This window comes from Pezoporus occidentalis, unplaced genomic scaffold (assembly GCF_034315485.1).
Source record: "Pezoporus occidentalis ecotype Australia unplaced genomic scaffold, CSIRO_AGI_Poc_V1 ctg18, whole genome shotgun sequence".
In the NCBI taxonomy this organism is placed as follows: Eukaryota; Metazoa; Chordata; class Aves; order Psittaciformes; family Psittacidae; genus Pezoporus; species Pezoporus occidentalis.
This window is the reverse complement of record NW_026913640.1, coordinates 4,017,754-4,041,378: the sequence shown is the minus strand read 5'-3', so window position 1 is coordinate 4,041,378 and position 23,625 is coordinate 4,017,754. Positions and strand designations below refer to the sequence as shown.

General features: G+C 37.2%; 1 protein-coding gene across 11 annotated transcripts in view; it reads left to right on the top strand.

The window, feature by feature from the left end:
* FRY (FRY microtubule binding protein) overlaps positions 1-23,625 on the top strand; it is a 231,138-nt gene that overhangs the window by 201,640 nt on the left and 5,873 nt on the right. For 8 of the 11 annotated variants that reach the window (XM_062615077.1, XM_062615076.1, XM_062615078.1 and 5 more), the window contains 8 exons: positions 3,955-4,155; positions 4,687-4,848; positions 7,743-7,906; positions 9,079-9,268; positions 15,501-15,650; positions 16,466-16,564; positions 17,033-17,116; positions 22,293-22,310. In XM_062615077.1, coding sequence (XP_062471061.1) covers positions 3,955-4,155; positions 4,687-4,848; positions 7,743-7,906; positions 9,079-9,268; positions 15,501-15,650; positions 16,466-16,564; positions 17,033-17,116; positions 22,293-22,310 — 1,068 coding nt within the window. The remainder of the gene's footprint in view (positions 1-3,954; positions 4,156-4,686; positions 4,849-7,742; positions 7,907-9,078; positions 9,269-15,500; positions 15,651-16,465; positions 16,565-17,032; positions 17,117-22,292; positions 22,311-23,625) is intronic. The other 3 variants (XM_062615071.1, XM_062615070.1, XM_062615075.1) reach the window with 1 other exon arrangement.

Sequence of the window (23,625 nt, the reverse complement as noted above, 5' to 3'; positions counted from 1 at the left end):
AGCTAGCAAGGGTACAGTCTTTCAAAAAATACCTTATGATTCAAACAGGCCAGTGATGCTTGTGTCATCCCCAGATCATAAGATACACTTGTTTGAAATTTCATAAACATGTGCAAGCAAGTAATGGTTATTTTCAAACTTAAAAGGTAGGCTGAAGGGTTGAAGTTTCTGTAATAATATTACTTACAATTGTAGGCAAATGTTTTTCTATGATGTCTTTAATACAGTAATTTTACATAGATTCTTTCTATTTGTTTTTCTATCTGTTATATCTGCTCCCCAGGAACTTCAGGTAAGAATGCTACTTGAACTCAGATGTGCCAGCATATGTTATGCCTTCTTGCAAATTTGTATTATAGAATAACATCATAGTTTTGTTGTTGCCTTCCCCCTCTTAAGCGTGTGCATAGATGGGTGGGTGTGCGTGCGTGTGCTTGCACTTCTGACAGGTGCTTCATTTTTTGTCTTGTATTAGAAATATTTTTGAGGTCTTTTTCAAAACTTCTGCTTCATTTCAAGTTTGGTTTTGGTGTGTTCAACAGTCTTCAAATTTTGAAAGATCTTAATACTAGTACCAGCATTTTTCAAATTGAGCCATTTTTCCCTTTAGTATCTTTGTGCATAAATAATACTTAGAAATAAAAGAACATTATTGCTTATAATATAGTAAAGATTGTGCCATTTGTTTCCATGGGCAAACTATATGCAATTTCCAGCTTTTCAGTTTTGGTATATTGGCTCCTTTTAGCATTTAGCTAAAGCTGGCACCTGAGGCCTCTTCAGAAAGTTTACATCATGGCCTACCAGCGATTTAGTTGGATAAATTAATTAATTCATGCAGCTTAATTTATTTCAGCTGTATACTCCTACCAACTTTGTTGGATTCATTTATGAAGAAAACTGAAAAGGTACATCAGAGGTTGCCAGTTTGGGACCTAAATTTGCAGTTAGTCAATGTATACAGAGAACTGTAGGCAGAATAGGCAACTGTAATGAGTTATATGAATGAAACCAAAATCAGAAAAAAACAGTATTTTGCCTATTTGTTTCTGGCAGTTTGTACATCAGTTATTATGCAAACATAACCCCTAAAAAATCTTTTGTCTAAGAATGCATGTGTTGCAAAAGACACAGCCATATGAAGCTAGTGCCTTACTACGCAGCTCTGCAGTACTTCTGACAGTATTTGTGTGACTCCATTAACTTTGTATACTTTGTCAATAAATTAAGAATAAGGACTTGTGTGAACAAAGTTTTGCATGATTCTTACCAGCTCTATGGAGGAGCAGTGCTGCTCTCCCTTACGTAGGGTTACTCCTCTCCCTTACATTAAGATTACTCCCTTTTTTACTGCCCTTTCTGTATCACTCCCTTGGGTTATCTTAATGTTTAAAGTGACTTGCAAGGGCATGTCTGCTCCTTTGCCAGAGGCTAGTAATTGTGGAAAGTTTTATGTGGTACCTGCTCACTTCTGGCCAGACACATTTAAAATATGTGACAGTTTTCTGTTGAATTGGTGTTTGTTACTGGTGGCTTTTCAGATAGAAGATAGCTTTGCTCTCATTGTACAACCACTCATGTACATCTTCCCTTCTTGTTAGATCTGAAAGAAAGATTGTTTAACAGACTATAATAACAATAACTCCACCTTCATAGACAGTGGTGACCTCTTGTTTAAATTCAGTATGATTCTGGGTGCCCCTGTAGCAAGCTTATGCTAACCCAAATACTAAGGGTATTTGCATTATACTGCATTTCAGCTCTCTTTACCGTTTTCCCTCACTTTTAATTCACTCCCCATTCTAACTACATGCCCTGGAAGTGTCCCATTTAATTTTCTGGGTTTTTTTAGCTGGCTTCCTTCTTTGAGACATAGCAGAATAAAACTGCAAGAAATATTCCCATAGACATGGGCTGGAAAGTTTACCAAAAGCTGTATGAGGCATCATGAGTATAAGGGAGTGATGACAGTCACCTTTGCTTGCTTGCTTGCTTATCATGTTATTTTGTCACTTGTTAGTTCAGTAACTGAAGTGTTTGTGGAGGATGTCTCATTGCTTCATGTGTCCTCCAGCCTCTGGGGGGGAAGATGGACAAGCAAAGAAATTGTCAAATTAAATGATTGGGAACTGAACAGTCATTTTTATTATTTAAAGAGACCTAACTTCTTATATCTTAGATGTCTTCTGTTCTTTTCCCACACAAAACTACAACTCTGTGATCTCAGTCCTGAGACGAAAACAGGGTTCTTCCAATAATGTGTCTGGCTTCATAATGATTTCATGTTCATTTGCTCTTGGAATATAGTGTATTCCTTAGTTCTGAATGTTCCTGTGGATTAGAGTTCTTGCATTTCTGAATTGTCTTTTTCCTTGTTTTTTTTCCTCATATTTGTTGATGAACAGTGAGCTCACTGTCATGAAACCAAACTTTTCCTTTATCTAATCATGTTCCACATTCCATTGTATTAAAGGGCAGTGATGCAAAATAAAATCTATTTGCAAGTTTGTTGATGGGTAAGAAGGTAAGATTGCAATTGAGTTAATAGCACTTTATGCAGTTTGGTCCCCATTCATTAAATGTCTGAGTAGTCCTGAATGGGGATTACTCAAGTGTTTAAAATTACAGATCTTCTTAAGGGACTTAACTGAACTGAGACCTTTTTCTCTATGATTGCACATAATGTCAATCTGCATAAACCCAGGAGATACGCATAATTAATGATTTGATAGTAATGCTTATGATTTTGTAGGCAGAACTGTATTTTTGTCACATTCATAGTTAAAAAAATAACTGTCAAGTTGAATTTTCAGCAATTGGTTTGCTTGTTTCAGAGTGTTGCATCCTACAGTCTTGTTTAAAACAGTCAGCCCTGAACCTTAAAAGAAACATTTTTCTCCATAAATTCCTTCCCACATTGATGTAAGTTGAGGGCTTTCACCGAGATAAAGTACCCAAAACTGCAACTGGATACTTTAGGGTATATCCTTCTTACTGTGTAAGGCTCCTTTGGCCTCTGCAGGTCCGTGGCAGGAGCACTTGTGGAGACATTCCTGCATTTGCCAAAGAGCCTAAGCTTGAAGAAGGGAGCAAGAAAGTTAGCACAATTAGGGAAAAGGGATACAGTCCACTGGAAAATACATAAACAAATGGAAAAATAGTGGAAAACTAATTGTCATTTTTATACATAACAGAAATCAAGTGATCTTTGTATCAGGTCTCCAGCCTCACAATAGTTATGCGAGTTGCTTAATGCACTTGGCTTTATGTAACTGTGCATGCGATCAAAACTGAAAGTTAATATAAAATGTTTGGTCCACTTGACTGTGTCCTTTTTAAAACATGAAATCTTGGGCAATGCTAATTAGGTTTTTCTCGAAGTGTAGTTTCAAATAATTCAAATAAATTCAAGTTACTAAATTAAGCAATATGGTCCTAGAATAAAAGTTTTAAAAGGTGTGCTGCTTTAGCTATTCCATTCTGTATGTAAGTGAAGGGTTAATTCAAATCTACTCATCATTATGATTATGTATATAATCCAGAGAACCTAAAATCATTAACATAGGTTTTGCAATTGAGCCATTACTATGATCTGTGCTCCTAATACTTTTAAACATCATGGACAAATCCTCTAAAATTGCTTCTAAACTTTTCATTTGCCTGTCATTGCCCTCCTGGTATTGAGGTGTGTGTATATGTGGACTTACAAAACCAAATTCTTAAATCAGCGAGTGCATGAAAAACATCTAATACTGAAAATACTGAATCTTCATTTAACTTGTCATTTCCATGCTTTTGCTCTTATCTCCAGGTGAACAAACAAAATGTTTATATCAAGTTTGTATTACATTTTTACATAAAAGTATTTCTTGAGCTAACTTTGATGTAATGATACTGGTGGTTTGTATATTATGAGCTTCAGATCAAGGAAGGTGACCCTATATCTGATTTCAGGGGGAGAGCATGGACAACTTCAACTGGGGAGTGCGCAGACGGTCCCTGGATAGCCTGGACAAGTGCGACATGCAGCTGCTGGAAGAGAGCCAGCTCTCAGGGAGCACGCCCAGCCTCAACAAAATGAACCATGAGGACTCAGATGAGTCATCGGAGGAGGAGGACCTGACCACCAGCCAAATCCTGGAGAACTCAGACCTAGTAAGTTGCAAACTTCCAATTTAAGAAAATACAGGGTTGTGGTTTTAAATAGCCTGGGCTTTTAGTTTCCTCTCCCCCAGGTGCAATGTAATCAGCTGAAACTGGGGGGGTGGCACTCAATGCTGTGTTTGGTTGCTGCCTGATTTTCCTTTACTTGCAAATGTAAACAGGACTTTTAATGCAAAGTTCAAAACACAGGAAACATCAGATCTGATTATTTGGCCTTTTTTTCCCACAGATTACTATGTGACAGTTTTGCACATTTGGCTAGTAGTAAATCTTTCTGATGTTATCTAATACTTAAAGAAATAGGACAAAGCTCCAGTTTGTTAAACTGTGTCAGGTTTTCAGTGTTCACCTCTGGGACGTTTGCATACAATTTTTATGAGAAACATTGAAAGGGTTATAATATGTCTGCATGTGAACTAAGAGAGCCACCATCACTGCCCTTTTAAACGATATCTGTGTTGCAGTGTGTGGTAGGATAGCCATATACTCAGTTCTTCTGTGATTATTTTGTCTTTTAAACAGATTATAACTCTCTCCCCATCTGAGGATACAAATCATATTGACTCACTTTCTACATCGTGTGACACAACATCAGCAGAACCTCATCATTTTAATATAGGAACGTCCGGTTTTGATGTGTCTTTGCCTGACATGAATAATCTCCAAGTGTCAGAAGGATCAAAGGTGAATATGTTTTTACCTTCTTTTCCAACTAGACTGTATTCTAAATAACACTTTTACAAGTTTGTTTTACCTACACTTTCATAAAGGGTTTGATCTATGAAAGCAAGTACAGTCTGACTTCCTGTTTGGCATACTACAATACATTCATATGCTCGTGCACATTCATACTCTTTCCTTTTTACTTATACTTTCTTCATTAAAATATTTTATGTATTGTTTCTTAAGTATATGGCACTACATATGCAGCAAGATACTACAAGCTCATTGGAAGACACATTCATGGACTGGCTGCAAGTTACAACCCTAAGGGAATAGACTTTTGTTCCTTCATGCTGATTTAAATGAATGATATGCTAACTCATGTGGTGGGTGTATGCGTGTATTCTCTGGGATTTTTTTGTATGTGGGAACCTATTGTGCAGTTGTGCACACTGGATTCAGTTGCCTTTTGGCAAACATTCAGAAATTTTAAATTCATGACTGCAAAATTAAGCCATCCTGGGGGGGTGGTGGGGAGGCAGGATTTGCAAGGATACAACAACCATGTTCAGCACAGTTTATTTCAGACAGTTGTATCAGAAAATGAACATAGAGTAAGCTTGGTAAGTGATTTATCAATGTGGAGATGGTTTCTTTAATTTCCTGTTTGATAATACTTGTTTGTGGGAGATCAGGTGAACCTACTCCTCCCAATGTCTCTCCAGAAATATAATCTGGGGTGGGATGTGCGTGTGGATTAGTGGCTTTATGACACTGTTGTTTTATCAATAAAACTTTCTCTGTCATGTCTGAATTGGGTGGCTTCGGCAGAAATGGCGTGTGATAATGCAGAATGGGGCTGGGGAAAAAATATGTCTTGTGTAATCAACAGCTTTCATTCCAGTTCCTGCTCTTGGTCCCTTCCAAATACAGCCACACACAAAAAGTATACAGTATTGCTAGCACTGCATATAACAGAAGTAATGAAAACTTCTGGTGAAGGAGTCCTAGAAAAGGAGACTGGAATTGTGCTGAATATTAAACAAATTGTTTGTGTCAGAAGCCTCCCCAGGAGTAAGAAAGGACAGGAGAAGGAAAATGTGAGTAAGGATAGGAAAGGAGGGGAACCTGTCAAAATAGTCATTGCGGAAAAGGTAAACTCATTATCATTTGTCAAAACAACTGTTATTAGACAAGTTACCATGTAAAAACCATAATCAGAAGTTGGCAGAATTTCAGTTCAGGAAGCTGCAGTCAGAACAGCTGTTTGCAGGTGGTGACTGCAGCTAATCTCATGCATCCAGCTGCAGTAGCTATTGATATGCATATTAAGAATTGCAAATTGTAGTTCATGAGCTTCATATGTGCCTGAGGTTTTAGAATCTTTACTGTGAAAATTTCTTTAAGTTTCAAATGCCCATGTGCCAGTGTTCATCAGAAAATGAAAAACTTTGGAAAAAGTAAATCAGTGAAGAATGTAAAATCACAGCAATTTCTTGTGGTATTGACTGGCAAGTTCAGGTAGTCCTGATGCAGGTTTGATACTGGTGAAATACATAACCCAAGTTGACAAGGATTTGCCAGTGTTGCAAAGATGTTTGAATTTATAAGTGTATAGAGAATGCCTTCTTACTGTTTTTTGCCTCAAGGATATTTTCTTCTAGTATGCATACTTCTGCATTTTTACCCAAGCCTAATTGGAGTCAGTATAAATTAAGTTAAAATGCCAGGTTTTGTATGTATTTTAAGGAAGAAGTCGTCCAATTTTTAGTAAAAAAACCCTTGAGTCTTGCACCTAAATATTTTTTATTTAATTTGATAAAGCAAAATCTGAGCTCTTTCCTGTTTCTCTTTTCCTCTGAGTTATTATTTTCAGAGAGCTGATGGTATGTCAGCAATGCAGAGGAGAATTTTTGTTACTTCTTTAGCACTGTCCAAAAAGGTTTAGTTGTTGCATCGTAAGCAAAACCAAAAATATCACCTCAACTTTTAAAAAGTTTTAGTAAATGAAAGCAACAAACTGATTAAGTAGAATCATAGAATATGGTCCTCTTCTCAAGTGTTTCAGGGCCAAAAGCCAGGTATTATTGTTGACAACACAAAACTAGTATAACTCATTTTCTATTAAAGGTAGTAATTACAATAATTAAGATAGTATTTGTAAGGGATTATAAAGCAGTGATGGTAATGCTTTGAGGGATACGAATATTTAGATTATGCTATTTTATATATTTTTCACCCATTTCTGTAAGTGTACTCCAATCCTACCAAAAAGCCAAAAGATTAAAACTGAAACAAAATTTGTTCTGATTAAAAATGCAAGAGAAATTTGAAAGTTTTAAAAAGAAATCAAGAGCTTTAGGTCCTAATGGGTGAAAAACAAAGGAAATAGTAGAAGCATAATCCTTTTAATGGCCTATAGAATGCTTCGAATTCCTCTTGAATAGAAGTTATTATGTAAATGACATGCTAAAAGTAATTTTTAATTCTAAACATGCATATAGTGTTCCAGGCAGTGAGGAATTTTTCAATATTTTTGGGACTTTTTAATGCACTCTTGGACCCTATCAAGGGATAACTGACAAGGGCAGCCTGACAGTAACAAGAACCCTATTGTTTTTCCTGAAAAAAAACACTTCCCTGTTATGTTGCCACATGCACTGAAATCTGAACTTCTTTGCTAGACAAATTAAGTTGAAGAAATGCCTAAAAAATAATATTGATCCAAGACAGCAAATTAAGCAAATACAGTGTTTTTGAAAAAGCGTAACTTGATTCATGCAATTTCTGATCTGTGGCTTTATATCTGTGTTATTTAACATGTCATCAGGTAGGGTTTTTTCATGAAATGCTTTATTAGTGGAATTAACTTATTAATTTGCTGTTTTCTAAGACATCATCATTCACTCCCCTAGGTTGAAGCTGTACATGAAGAACACGATACAGCGGTCCATGAGGATGACCTTTCAGGGTCTACAAATGAACTCCCTGGAGCATTTGAGTGCAGTGGTAGCCTTAGTCTGGATATGACAGAGACTGAAGAGAAAGTTGACAGGCTGGAACAATTTGCTCTTGCTAGGTACTTGTATATGCTATTATTTGTAAAAGTTCTTTTACACTGTACAATAGAGTGTTAACAATGTGCCAGTTAATGGAATGGCTATTTTGGCTACAGAAGTTATAAAATTGTCATGAGTTTAGAGCAGTGAGAGGACAGTGCCCTAATTACCTGCATAATTATCACACAATTAAAAAAAAAACCAAACAAGATTTTCCCTCTAGGATAAAGAAGATAATTTTTTTTACGCACACCTATGCAGTTTGTCATTATACATGTAATATATTTAATCAAAAGAAAAAATAGGATTTTTAAAGTAATGGAAATACTGCTTAGTTAGCTGTTCAACACATCATTCGTCTGATTTCTTATGGGTCATAAGGAAGTCACAATATTGTCCAAAATCCCATCTGTATACTCTTGAGGCTGCTGGTAAGTGTGGCTGGACTCCAGTATATGTTTCAACAAGGCACCAAGATTTTTCCATGTGTTATGGAGATCTTTCAGATTTTGGATGCTGAGTTAGACTGCAGTTAGTGGGTGTTTATGGAAAGGAATGAGGATATATAAAGAAGCTTGGTCTTTGTGCCACACATTTCAGAATCACAGTTCCTGTTCTTGGGAGCTATAGGAAGTATTTCTCCATCTTAAAGGGTAATAATGCAAGATCAAGTATGTTAATACCCTTTAAAAATGGAGGTCAGCTGGCCTCACTGACCATGGAGTGCCAAAATAATGCTCTGTCCTAAAGACAGTGTGGAGGAGGGATGGATATTCTCCAGTCCATTACACTGGGGGACGGACAAGTCAGTGTATATAGTATTTGTACATGCCAAGATTCTTTTCAGTGCTTCTGTACATTATTAAACCAATTTTTCCTTAAAAAGGAGTTCTTCTTCATGAACTTTAGCCTCCTGTGAAGTTTCAGCCTTCTTGTTCCAAATGATGATATGATAATATGAGTTGGAGAAAGATAGATGATAATGGCTTGAAGATAGGGATTTGTATTTGGAGGTTTTTATTACTGTAGCCAACACTTTGCCAACCTTCAAAAGTCATTTGAAAGTTGATGAATATTTTTAGAAATGTGCTGTAATTGATCTTGTGATGTGTCTCTCTGTTGTAGCCTATTTTATCTGCCACCTTCTGGTATTATCCTTTCATCACAGTTTGTTTTTTTTTTTCTCCTTCAGTTTTGGAGATGTTGATCGAAATGCCTCCCCTCCTCCCTCACCATTTTTTTCTGCCATCCTTGCTGCATTTCAGCCAGCAGCATGTGATGATGCAGAAGAAGCCTGGCGTAGTCATATCAACCAGCTCATGTGCGACTCTGATGGTTCCTGTGCAGTTTATACATTTCATGTGTTCTCTTCCCTGTTTAAGGTGAGAAATAAGTTTAAGATAGACAATCAAATGTCTGGCTGTAAGGATGGTTCTTGATAGTAGTACCAGAAAGAACTACCAGGTATATAACCATTGTAATTTTGCATGCTGAAGAATTGCCATACTAGATTTTTATGCGGAACTGTTTCCTAGGACCAGTTGCATCATAAAACATGAGATAGTACATATCTCATACTTGCAGGTTTGAAAGTAATGTTCTAAAATATGGATCTGCTTTAAAAAGTATTTTCTTTAATATTTTACAAATAGGCTGAAACACTAACTGCAAGAGATAGGAAATAGCCTTTTCATCTCAAACTATTGTATCTGATCTTTCATCTGAAACCATTGAAATCTAACCGTGCCCACGTAAATGTCAACATTATTAAATATTGTGTTCCAAATATCCAGCTGCCATCATGTAACATAAGTTCCAGAGACTGAGTCTGAAGATTAGAAATACATTTTTCCTTTCTAAAACTGCATACTCACAAAGATAAGAATCTTGCAAAAAGATAAGAAAAAAAAAAGTCAACTGTAGAAGCTGTTCTAAGGAATGACTGCCTGTTCTTATCTGTAATTTAAATTTAAATCATTTTCTAATTGTTTCTTCTGTCTTATATGAGGCAGCTGCAGGATGTTTAGCATGCTGCAACAGTGAACTTCCAGCCAGGTAACTTCATGCAGAGTTTAAGTACCCATGATCTCAGAGTACACCATTTTTTATTAGCAGTTAGTACCCTACTAATAATTATACACTCTCAATGCCTTTTTATATCTTTAGGGCTATCCTTATAAGAAAGAAGTATCACACAGTAAGAATCTCTTCTCCATCCTGTTTCTTCTGTGCTCCACCAGAGTTCATGACATCTCTAGCTGCGCACTGTGTCCTCCTTTAAACATTACACCACTGTAATGTTTGGGTGCCTTTTAAATACTGGTAAATAGCCATTTGGAAGGAAAAACAAAAAACAGGGTAGACTTCAGTGCATGCCAGTTCAATTTTGAAAATGAGTTCTGTGTTTCTTCATGATTTGTTTTCAGCTTTTCTGCCATTATTGCAGTCCTAGAGGTTAATAGCCCTGTTCAAGTGTTCTGAGTTATTTGTCCTTTTTGTTCTCTTTGAAGAGGTGAAAGGGAACTGGTACCACACTTCTGAAAACCAAATAAATAATGTGTGTAATGCAGGACCTGAACATTACCTGTTAAATACCTGTTTTACCTTGCAAAAATGACATTTACTGTTGTGCTTGCCCTATATTCGGAAGATGGCCTACTCATTTTCTGCAGTTGATACTTAAAGGAAAAAGCTACAATACTGCTCTCAAAAAAAAAAAAAATCAGTAACAGTAAAACCTAAGTAACAGTAATAAAAATAATTCTTAAAAAATGTTAATGGTATTAGCAAACCAGAATTTTCTAGCTGGAGTCACAGCCATATTGTTATTTTATAAAAGTATCTTTGTTCTCCTCTTCCAGGTTAAAAGATAGAAGTATTATTTTCCCAGATTTTTGTCATAAGATCCCAGTTTGTCTGAAATTACATTGTGTTTGCACTTTGCTACTCATGCGCTAAAACTTAAAAGGCTTTTGACCCTCACCAACAGGAAGTTTCAAAAACAGGCCAAATATGTGCTAGGCTTGCAATGCAAAGTACTGCCAAAATATTTAACTGTGAAACAAAACCATTGTTTGGAGGAGCTTGTCAGCTCAATACTTGGTGAAGTGAAAGAAGTGCATTTTCCAGGGCACCTACATTTCAGTCTGTATCAAGTTAATGGTATCTTGGATGTTTGCCCTCAACACGTTAAACTTGTTTATAATTCCTGAAATTACTGAAGTACTTTTCCTGTAAACGGGTCATAGCTCAGAGATCTCTGGATTATCTTTACAGCTGCTTCTTTGTATTTCATCAAATCAGTGTCTGCCAGCAGACCAGCCAATTCCAAGACAAGTAGATTTGAGAACTAGCAAGTAGTTTCCACAACCAAGCTGTTTTATTACAAGAAGTCCTCTTCCCAGAAGAGGAAACCTGAGGTTAAGAAGAAAACATTTAAGAATATGTTTTTATTATTTACATTGACACAGTGACTATATGCAATCATACAGCTGTTCATAGTATGCCTGTGGTTGGCATTATTATTCGCTTTAGTCCCATGTAATAAAATATATACTGTGTTTAGACTTTGCTTGAAAGATTACAGCCACTGTAATCTGCACCCAAAAGGACATAGCTGAGATGATAATTTTCTGTAGAACTAATAGTCCATGTAATTACAAGATATATTTAGTGAAGTACTATATATATATATATACACATACCAAAGTACAATCGCTTGCTTTTTTATTTTTTAATGGTTTTAAAACACTGTTCAAGGCTTATCTTCTTAGCCATAGATTGATTGGTGCTTTGATGAATATCTGAAAAGGAAAGCAGTAAAGGAAGGATATGTTTTCTTGAATCTAAACAGTGGGCTAGTCAGCTTTTGACGAAACCATGACTGAAATGCTTTGAGGAAGTTATTTTCATAAAATAAGATAGAACTGTTAAAACACATGAGTAGATGTGTGCTGGAAGACACCTGATGCTTATATTCCTTATCTTGCCCAGGACAGGATCAACTGTTGCTTTCGTGCTTGTCAAATGCTTTTTAACTTTTTTCTCTAGACTGTTCTCAACCTTTAGGTTCAGGTGGAACTTCACAATGTTCCTAGGTAGTGTAGTCCAATGCTTAAGCTCTCCTTAATTGCTTGAAAACTTCTCTTTCTGTGTTTTATGCCCATTGTTTCTTGCTCTATACACAGTTGTACTTATTCTCTTCTTTGCAGTTTAAAGACCATTACCATGACTTCACCTATCCCAAACTTCTTTTATTTAACCCCATTTCTTTTGGCTTTCCCATAAGCCACCGTAACTTCCCATTACCACTATGGGCTCTCTTCAGTAGGCTGTTTATTACTTGAAAAGCAAGAGAGAGTCTGTATTTCAGCCTAAATTCTTACCAGCCCTGACTATAAAGGATTACCTATCTTATAGAAGGTATTCCTGTTGAAAAATTTCTCTCTACTGACTACTGCACGTTTTCCACTTGTAACCCAATCTAGTGTGCTGATATTGTTCTGCAAAAGTTTGCCTCCCTGGTTATTCTCCATCCTGACTCTTCTCTGTGGACTGTTTTATCCTAGGTGTACAACCTTGTCTTTTTTTTCATGCACCACTTCTCCAGTTTATCAAAATCAGTCTGAATTCTAATCCAGGCTTCCAAAGAATTTGCAGCCCCTGCAGCTCAACCATCCATGTACTTAATAAGCATGAAGCATCTTCCATTATTCAGTATTTTCATTAATGACTTGGTTAGTGCCTGACAGAGTCCCAAGTGGAATTCTACTCCATTTATCTTAGCAATAGGATAGTGAGCTGCTGATAATTAATTTCATAATATGGTTTTGCACACCTAGTTACCTCTAGACCAGGATTCTCTGCCTTACTTCTAAGACAGTAAATGAATTAATGTATAACATATCAATTGCTTCTCCTCCTAATAGAAAATTTTAGCCCTTCATGAAAATTAAGGTTTCATATGATTTTATCTGGCCAAATCTGTACTGCCTATTATTCATATCTTATATGTTCTCTCATTTCCTGAAATTTGTGTTTAATTCTTTTGCTCTTGGGTTTGGGTTTGTGGGTTTTTTTGAGATAAGAACACCCTGGGTTCTTTAAGTTCTCAAAAATACTTGTTATGGTTCCTAGGCCTCTTTATCCAGTATTTTAACCGTCATAGCATGTTTCCCTAATCTGCAAAGATGTAAAAATATCCAAGCCCTTACTAGCAAGATATTTTCTCACCAGAGTTTTCATAGATGTCTCAGTTACCTGTACACAGATGCTCTTTCTGGGAGCAATAAGGCAAAAGAAGGCATTAAACACATTGGTCTTTTCAGTAGCATGTTAGTGTTTCTCTACATTGTGATTCCTTGGCCTTCCTCTTAATTATTTCTACTTTGCTTCTTGACACTCTTCCTTTCTCTCACTGGCATATCATGCATTCTGTCATTGGCATATCATGCCTACGTTTCTGTGCTATTTTTGGTAGTAACTTAACACAGTTACTAACTTAAGTTAGTAACTTAACACAGTTTCACTTTCTGTTCTTCTTTTTTGCATGAGTATTTGCCTGACTGAAATATCTGTGATATAGGCAGGTGTATGTCTTAACGTATTTTCTATCTTGTGGTGGTACAGAATGTGCTTCTTCCCTCTTTTTTCTTTTTTCTTTTTTTTTCCTAAAGAATGGCTACCTCTTGTTATTTCCTTTCCCCGTGAAGTTATTTCTTATGGGCTCCTTCCTGCAAATTCTGAATGCATTGAAGTAAGTTGTATTACTTCTGTAATGTCTCCTTCACTGCCTCAGATTCATGAACTCAATTACTTTCCCCAGGAGGGCATTGCAGCACCTAAGCAGGTTACCCAGAGAGCCTGAGGAATGTCTGACCATAGAGCTTCCGAGACTGTGCTAGACAAAGCCATGCTGACTTGATCTAGTGTTGGCAATAGCCCTGCTTTGAGCTGAAGGTTGGATCAGATGTTCTCCAGATGTCCCTTTCAACCAACATCTCTTGGACTCTGTTCCATAATCTGTTTTTCTAAATTTCACTCCACTTTCACATTCTCAGCTAGCTCTTTTCAGTGGATTAAGATCAAATCTAGATCTTTTTCCTTTGCCAGAAGAGTTGTCAGCAATAGTTTCACTAAGACTTGGACTGTATTTTTCTTTTCAGAAGGCGTCATAGTAATAAATCTCCAACTGTCACCAAGTTCTATGATTCAGATGATTGTGCTAGTTGCTCATAAAAATAATAATTTACTTGTTTGGATGGTAATTAGTAGAAGCCCCTTATCTCTGCTACAGACTCAGTGCAGCAGAGAATCTGATCCATGTGCTGAGTGACATGTATAGTGCTTTGTTTCTGTGTTAAGTAAGATGGTAGAAACATACAGTAAGAAAAGTATCAATCTATCTGATTTCAAGTATGTTCACATGGTCAGGTCAGATGCTTTAGGGAGAGATTCGCAAATAAGCACTTATGAAATTGGTCTGTAGAGGAAGTTTGTCTTTAACCATTTTATAAATTCATAGTGTTTACCCTACCTACAGTGTGAGGGCTTATGTAGCTTTTTAAAAAAAAAATCATGCAATCCAACAGCTTACGTTATCAATAAAGTCTGAATTCAGTTATTACTTGATTTTAGGTACTTAACTTCAGTGCTCCAGTGTAGGAACAGTAACAGGCTATTTATATGTCTGTCATCCGGATTGGTATTTGGGAAGCACTTCTCTTCATTGAGGCATGCTTATGGTAATGCAGTTCCTAACCTCAGAAAAATGCCCATAGTAATGTGGAATGAATCATACAAAAATGCTGCATACTTTTATATTTTTTTTATATTTTCATGTTACTCCCACCTGCCGAGCAGTTGACCTTACTGAGATACATTTTGTCAGTGAAACCTCCTGTGTATTTATCAATATAATTATTCCAGTTCCTGCAAGACTAACATACTGGTTTTATTTATTAGTCAACCTACTTATTAGTCACTGAAAAGAAACTATCAGCACTAGAATGTTTCTTAAAGACTTGACTGGATTACAACTCGAAACACAAAAAAAATCTTCCGAGAAGAATAATTCCCGGATGCAATGTAGTATTCCTGGAGTCCTCCCAAGCAACAAAGTTTTAGTGAGAAAGTTTTTCCCACAGGGGAAAACAAAAGGGTTTTTCTGATTTTTCCATGCTGCTGTTTGGCATTAGGATGTCCATTATCTTATCTGATTAGCCACTTGACATGGAATACTAACAAAACAATGCCCGGAATGGGCAGAAAAAGTCATGTGCTGATCAACTCTGTTAACGCTCTGCAACCAAGAAAGAAAAGCTACCTGTGGATAAAAGGCTATATGAAGATTGAATCGTCTTTATGAGAAAGAATGTATTTCAGCGGTAGATTATTATGAATTGTGCAATTAGTTTTGCAGTTGCCCAGCTGTATGCTGTCTCTGGCATAATAACTATTATTCAGTATCCTTGAGCACACATTCAGTTCTCCATAGGGAAACAGTCTCTTTTGCACATGTTATTGTGTGGACAGAAAAAATCATTCCATTTGCTTGCAAAGGAAGGAAACTTTTACTTGAGTGAAGAATACAATAAGTTGTATTTTTATTTCCAGAATATTCAGAAAAGATTCTGCTTCTTAACCTGCGATGCAGCTAGTTACTTAGGAGACAACCTGCGAGGAATAGGCTCCAAGTTTGTGAGGTCTTCTCAGATGTTAACAACATGTTCAGAATGTCCCACTCTTTTTGTAGACGCCGAAACAGTGAGTATATTTCTCTTCAAAAGGCATGTGCTGTGTTGCAGTGTGTTATTTTACTGGCTCGCTCTTTTACTTTTGAGCAACTCCTGAGTATATATGTCAAAAAGATACTCAACTCCTATCTCTAATTTTGTCTCTTATTCTTAACCATATTTCCGTGTATTTTCCATATTATTAGGTAGATACTGGCAGATGGGCAATATAGAATCATAGAACAGTTATGATGTGTTAAGCCTTTGTGCCAGAAGACAATATAAAACAGGTGCCTGCTTGACCCTGCTGGCTCCACAAACAAAAAAAGGAGAAGATATTTTTAGGGTAATTTGTTTAATGGTTTCATTTGAGTCAACGGTGATGTGAGCTGGAGGATAAAAATAAGTTTTAGGGAATGAAGGAGATGACCCTTCCCGCTGTTTTCATTCTGGCCCATGTTTATGCAACAGCATCAGGACAGTGTGGCCTCACACAGAACTACAGAGGTAGAAACTTGCAAAGTGTATTCTTGGGCCCACTGCCATGACTGTGGAAGAGCTGTTCCTCTGTGGAGATGACTACTTAGGCTTTGTGCAGTATTTTATTGTCCTCTGCAAAGGTGTTAAACACAGAACACAATTTCAACTCCACATTATCATTGGTGCAACTTTTGCTATTGAGTTTTCAGTATAGTATTCTATTTATGTATAATTTTGCATAAATATATTTTTCAGCATTAGTATCTGTAAATCTAAGTGTACTTTTGCAAGATCTTTACAATACTTTCTGCTCTGCTAATATTTTTAGAGTCATATTTCCTAGACTTTTTGATTTCATTTCTCCAGCTGCTCTCTTGTGGCCTTCTTGAAAAGCTGAAGTTCAGTGTTTTGGAGCTACAGGAGTACCTGGACACATACAACAACAGGAAAGAAGCAACGCTCTCGGTATGCTGGATTATGTTTTGTACATGTGTATATTTGTTCTGTATGTCTGTGTGCTATGTCAGGAGACTGCAGATACACTCAGATCTGGTTAAACTGATAAAAACCCATGTTTCAGTACTGGATTCATGAAGTGTTTCTTCCTGAACATATGAACCAGAACTAAAAAAAATGTAGCTATTGTATCCCTTAATTTTAGAAACATTGGCATCTTTAATATTCCGGGTCTCTCCCTTTTTCAGTAATTAATTCATTTTCTTGGTTTATGCAATTCAAATACCATCAGAAATCAGAAATACACTTTTTAAATTACAGTCAAAGCAAATTGCCACAGTCTGTGTAGATAAAAAATGCAACTGCAGATTTTTATTTGTTTACATGCTATACTGTGAAGTTAAGATTTTGTTACTTTTCTTCCAATCAAACCATAGGTTGTGTTTATATCTTCTTTTAATTTCTCTCTCAAAACAGTGGCTTGCAAACTGCAAAGCAACGTTCGCTGGGGGCTCACGAGATGGAGTTATTACCTGCCAGCCAGGGGACTCAGAAGAGAAGGTAATGAATGAGCCCTAATATTTCTCTCCTGTAAAGTAACACATGTGATTGATAGATCTTGTTCTTAGACCCACAAGATCCTGCTGTACTTCCTCCTTGTGTCTCTGTTGGGCTTGGGCATAATCCAGTTTTCACACGTAAGGCTCAAAGGTGTTGTCGTCTCAGCCCTGGCCACAGGAAATGGGAAGCATTCAGAGGCAGTACTGCTGCCTTCCTAGTCTAGACAGGGAAGCAGAGCTAACCCTGTCTGGGTTGTGCATGCTGTCCGTTTTAGAAAGATGTTGCAGCAGCAGTTTCCCACAGCACAGAGGCTCTGAAAATCATTTCTGGAGTACTGCATTTCCACATTACACTCATTTTATCTACAGCTGTTATACACTCAGTCTGCCCAACAGCAAGATTTGCCTGGTTGAAATACGCTTAGGTTAGTAGTTGTGAAATAAAGACTGTAAAATGGCCAGTGGAATAATTCATGCTGTAGATAAGTATTCATAGCTATGGCAAAATATCACTTTTGAGCAAGTTTTGCATATACATGTGCCCATATATATACACATAAGTATATATATTCAGTGTGTTGATTCTAGTTAACAAATCAGTCTTTCCAGAAATCAGCACCATCAGCAGGCATTCCTATTATTTAATATACTAAGCTATAAGAAACAGCTGGTATCTTAGTGGCTTAGAATGAATTGAGAAATGTTATTTTGTAGAGTTGTTTTTTTTTTTTCTCCTTTTGGAGACAAAAGAATGGAGGGATGGGGACTAGAGGGGGCTGGAAAGAATTAGCCAAAATCAGGAAGTAGCAACGACGTGTAGAAAAAAGTGACATCTCCTCTTTCCATGTATTTTAACTTATGAAAGATAATGGTGACATTTTCAGAACACACAACTGACTGTTGTAACCATTTTTTTCAAATACTTTGGTTTATTCTTATATTAGCTTTTTGTCTTCTCCCCCAGTTCACTTTATTTTCTTCCGGTTTTATCTTAACCTCTCTTCCCACTTCTGTGTATTTGTCTTCCCATCTTTGAACTTCCCTGATTTTTATTTTCTATGCCATTTCCCAAGAATCCCAAGCTCTTGCCACCCCTGCATTTTTGGCTTCCTTGACCTTATTAGCAAATGTAATTTGCTAATAAGTCCTGTGGCTGCAATCACAGGCAGTGGGAAAACTGTTCAGTCTTCCCCCACCTGTTATTGGCACCAGCAAAAGTGACAGGCAGCTTCCAGTGCATTTAAATAAGATACTGTCTATTCTGTAATAGGAATTGTGTACAGGGAAGTTACAAGTGAGCTATTCCTAAATCTGAAAAGAGACCTGGAATACATGCTACTACCTCTCCTGCAAGTACATCAGGAGAAGGAGATAAACTATGCATAGGGAGGTGTAACTATTGGAACATGCATGTTGATCATCTACATTTACTTTTTTTGAAAAAGTAGAGGAGAAGGAGTGCTGAAGAGAAGAAATAAACTGAACTGAGCTCAAATAGCTGGCCTAAATGCATCTAGAAGTTAGTAAATGTCATGTTCCACTTATGTGGTATTGTTTTCAGCTAGGTGTTCTCTGTTTCAGAATTAAGTGTTTTGTGAAGCCAAGTTTAGTATTTTTACTACTTATCAAACAGACTGAAAAGAGAAGTTTCTAATTCCTTCAGAAGTCCCTGGTTTCTCCCCGTCATTGTTCCTTCAGCCCAAAATGCATTATTCCTTGGAAGTTGACAGGATGGTAGGTATTTGACCAATAGGCATCTCTCTTTTCTTCCCTTTCTCATTTATCTCTCAGTTGAAGCAGCGCTTCCCTGTGAAACGGTCTGTTCACTCAACAAAAGTGTAATGGGAGGAAGAGTCCAGGGAAACTGAGGAATGTGATTAGGAAGGGACAAGGAAAAATTACTCCCAGACTGTCAAGTATTGTTTTTCCTCTCATTTTCTCTTCACCCTGAAAGCTAAAGAATCTAATAATTGTAGGAAGAACCAAGGTTAGACTAGGACCTGAAATCCTGCTGGAGACTTCTGGCCTAAAAAAAAAAACAAAAAAACCCAACAACTTAGCTAAGCACAAAACCTGGCTGCTTCTGGAAAAGGTTCATAAATAATTGTAAGGAGAAAAAAGCAACACCTTGCTCTCAGAACTCCCCGCTTGGTAAAACGCTTAAAGTAAAAATAGTCCCCTCTACAGACAAGACATAAGACCAAATTCAGCATTAGCACAAGCAGTTGCGTCACAAGTGCCTGCTGATGCCGGTATCTAACTTGGCATCAGTTTCTCTAATCAGATCTTATTTCAAAATAATTGCACATGATTTGTTGACTGTTGTTACTGTTACTAAACATGGGCAAAGGCAGAGATTGCTTGTTCTGACATTGAAGAAGCTTGAAATAGAAGTTGTCTAGGTCAGCTGCTGGAGCTAGCAACTTTTCTGAGATGGGGTGAAAGCTTCATGTCCCAGAATGTCTTTCCCCCCCACCCTCTTATTCTTGCAACAGATTACGTGATTTGGATGTGTCTCTGATTTGTAAACTTTGATGCTACATTGAACAACAGAGTCTCAACGACATAGGAGTCAATTGATAGACAAAAGATTAACTGGACGTATTGTGACAGACATTGTGCTGTCTGTCGAGGTGTAACAGTCTCAGATGAGTACAGCTATCGGTACACTCTTCAATCTTACTAAACAAGGCTTTTTTTGAACCTAGTCAGTCTGGTTTTGTTTGGGTCTTTTTCTCTGGAAAAGAGATACATAAAAGGTCATTTTTTTCCTTGTCAGTTAAAACTGCTAATTCAAATAAGTATTTATCTCCCAGTGAGACATTCAGTTTACTCTGTAAGTCCAAAGTCAGTATACACCTTCCTTAATCCTTGCTCATCCCAAAGCCCACTACGAGCTAATGGATGTGGGCTTTGCAAACTCAGACTGTTAGTGGATATTTACAACATGCTGCACACCAGAAAAACTTGCCCCAAAAAATCAGAATGTCTCTGTTGCTATGATTTTTCCTGTGGCTAAACATTCAATTACTCTAGGATGCCAGTAAGACTGGAGGTGTACTTCTTGGGACCATAGTCATCTGGAATTGAGTTGAGTTACAGTAAAACTCAAGACACAGTGAGTCTCATTGTTAAGTTAGGCATTCTTAATACTCAGTAACCAATTATCTGACTGCTATTTGACAGACCCATAGATTGACAGGGAGGTAAAATTGGCTCAGGTAGGCACCTTTCCTAAAGGAGGAACACATCTGTGTTACAGATTTCCCCAAACAGAATAGTTTCTACTGTCCTTCAAGTCCAGTGGATATTTAAGAATGCACAGCACATGCTGAATCTCTTTTTCTCTCTGATATATACACAAATTTTATATATACCCACTTTCCTAGACTGTGGGAAAAGCTTTTGTCTGCTGGCACATCAAATCAGATAGAATGCCTTAATAAAATGCACTTATAATTAATAGCCCCTTGCACACAGCAGTTATTTTGTTACGGTGGGATTCTTCTGTGCCAGTAAATAACTGAAGACTGTGTAGCCATCAAAGTGTTAATGTCTTAAGAAATAATTGTGTAACTCTCATCTCTTTTCAGTATGTAAAAATGATTCTTGAGAAAAGCAAGAAGACCCATGATCTAAAAATTAGTGCTTTGCTGTCTTCCTTGTCTGCTAATTGTACAAAATAGTAATTCTCTGTCTCAATAAAAAAACTGAATCAGAGTGTTGCTGCATCCTCCTTAGGTGCAGCATTTACTAGCTGCATAAAGGACTGTGCGAGTGATCCAAATACTCTAAACATTTGGTATTTTCAGCTGCAACACCACTAATTGCGTAGTGTCTATCTACTAATCTAAACCAGTACTTCATTTACTATAGGAATTAAACTAGACATTGAGAACACGAGTGAAGGCTAGGATCATTCTACCCGAGCCTTTGCTGCCTGGGACTAAAAGAATTGTCACTTAGTCCAATAATTAGTGTCTTTTCAACTTCAAAGGAATATTTCATTTTATGCTGAAAGAGGAAAATAAGTTGCACTCATAAAATTATACAGCAATATGGAGTTGAGCATCCATATAGTTTAGGCAGATTTTGTATCCAGCATATTTTCTTTCTGTGAAGAAGGGTTTTTCATGTAATGTGAAACCCCTTCCCCACCCCGTTTTTTGGCTTGCCATGATTTTGGAAGCAGTACAGAGAAGACCGTGTTTTCTGGGAAAAAAGATCATGGAATTCACTTACTTGCTGCTTCTCTCCCCCCTTCCCCCTCCCCCCCCCCCACCTTCTTTAACGTAAATTCCATGACAAATTAGAAATTATATGTGGATTGCAATCTTTTTGAAAGTCCAATGAAAGTTGGTGGCACACTAAACTTCAGAAGAGCTGAGACAGAGACAAACAAGATTTGAAAAACACAAGCCAGCACACCTGTGAATTTATTAGAGTGCAGTGATCTGTCTGCTCTTGTCCTCTTATCCTGAATTTAGCTTTGCAAAGCTTAATTTATGTGAACTGCATGGAAGCCAAGATAGAAAGGGGCTTTTTCAAGAGTACTAAATAAAAGAAGAAAACTATTCAAGCAATGTAAAAGGCATGAAATTAAACATCACAAGAGCTTGAAGCATAGTTTGTCATGGTTTTACAGAAGAGTAGGGCAGAATTTGGGACAATACTTTTCATACATTTTTTGATAGTAAGGCCCATGGAAAGAAACCAGAATGAAACACTTTGTCAGGCTATACAAAGTTAGCATTATTTCACATTTCTGTGTTTGTTGCCTTTGTACGGATGATAAGGTAAATAATTTTAATAAGAATTCCAAATGTTTTGTAACACTATGTGTGTATGCACTGACATCAGGCTGTAACTGGGCAGATGTCATTGTGTTTGTTAGTTACAGCATTTACTGAGTGGGTTAAATCAGAACTAATAAATCTGAAGACCTAACTGAGGGTATTTAGACTGGAATCTACCATTAGAATTAAAGTTTGATTTTATTAAGAAGTTGTGCATGTTGTGTGTGATATTTCCAACCAGTTATGAGATTGAGGCAAGCATTGCTAATACTGCTGACAAGTTATGCTATTAAAGATGGGCTGTGCTTCCTATTGCATGCATTTCACTGACACTATACTTTCTTTCCTTTCCTTTTCTCCTGTGCCATGCTTGCTGTGTAGCAAATGGAATCTCTTGCAGTAAGTTGAAGTTCTTTTCATATACTTTGTCCATCTGTAGATGGACTAATACACCCCAGTTTTACTTCTAAGCATGTTTTCCTTTTTCATTATAATTTTCCTGTAGAATATGTGGTTCTACATGCAGTGACTAAAATAATTTACTAATGTGTGTTTTGTGAAATCTAAAAATACTGCACCAAAATTCTGACACCTTCATATGTTTTAAGTGGGCATTTACATAATTTTTTTTTAAATCAAGCATTTAAATGTATGTCATATGCTGAAATGGATGATAACTTTTTTGTTATTTTAGAATTCATAATTCTCAATTTGGCCTAATGCAAATCTACAATTTAGAGTTGACATATGGTTTAAATTGTGTTTGTTTATATGTTAATAGTTTCACCACTATTGGTTTCTAATACTTAGGAAGAACAAAGATGGAATTGCTTGATGTGGTAACTGAATACTGAGTCAAACTTGAGTCTTTGATTTGACCTTAGTTTGTTTTCACTCAGGTTAGCAACCAGAAGGGTGAAACTGAATTATTGTTCTGTAAGGACTGAAAAAAGTCATGTGTTACACGCCAAGCTATCTTGAGATTTTTATTCTTTTATGTTGTGCCGTGTCCTGGTTTTCAATTAACTTTTAACTCCCTGACAGCTTCAAGTAGATGTGTATGTAACTGTTACATAATGTTGCTGGTTCTCCAAAATTTGAATAGAGTGAATTGGATCCCTGTTGGAGAACCTGCGGCTGTGTTCCGGCTAAAAAAAGGACCATGGGGCAAGTGTGTGTCCTCAGGCTGGTATTAGGGGTGAACAGTTAGCACCTTCCCTGCCTGGGGTGCCAGCCACCCCCTGACATGCAGAGCATGGCTAGAGTATGACAGAAGCCAGAACCATTTCCAGGAGGCTGTATCTAAACATTCACTCTTTATTTTGGGAGGAGAATGATCAGCCACGCAAATGCAAGCATGGCGGTGGTCCGTGGCCTCAGTTACAGAGAATGGCCACTGGGCAGGTTTATTTAACAGGCAGCATCCTTCATGCCTTACCTCTTCATTCTCCTGGCCACGAATAGGTTTTGCCCCTTCCCATGAGTCTGTTCTGTCCTAGCAGGTTGCACAGCCATTACCTCCCTTTTTTCCCCACTATGGATCTGATGGGCCTTACTTCACTTCCTGTGGGTCTTTGCTGTCGTTATCAGGTGTGGTGGGATTCCATCTGGGACAGGAACACTCCAACCCGGACCACCAGTAACAAACATAAAACATACCAACTTGGAAACCAGAAACAGTGTATCACTACAGAGCTCACACCAGCCAAATTTA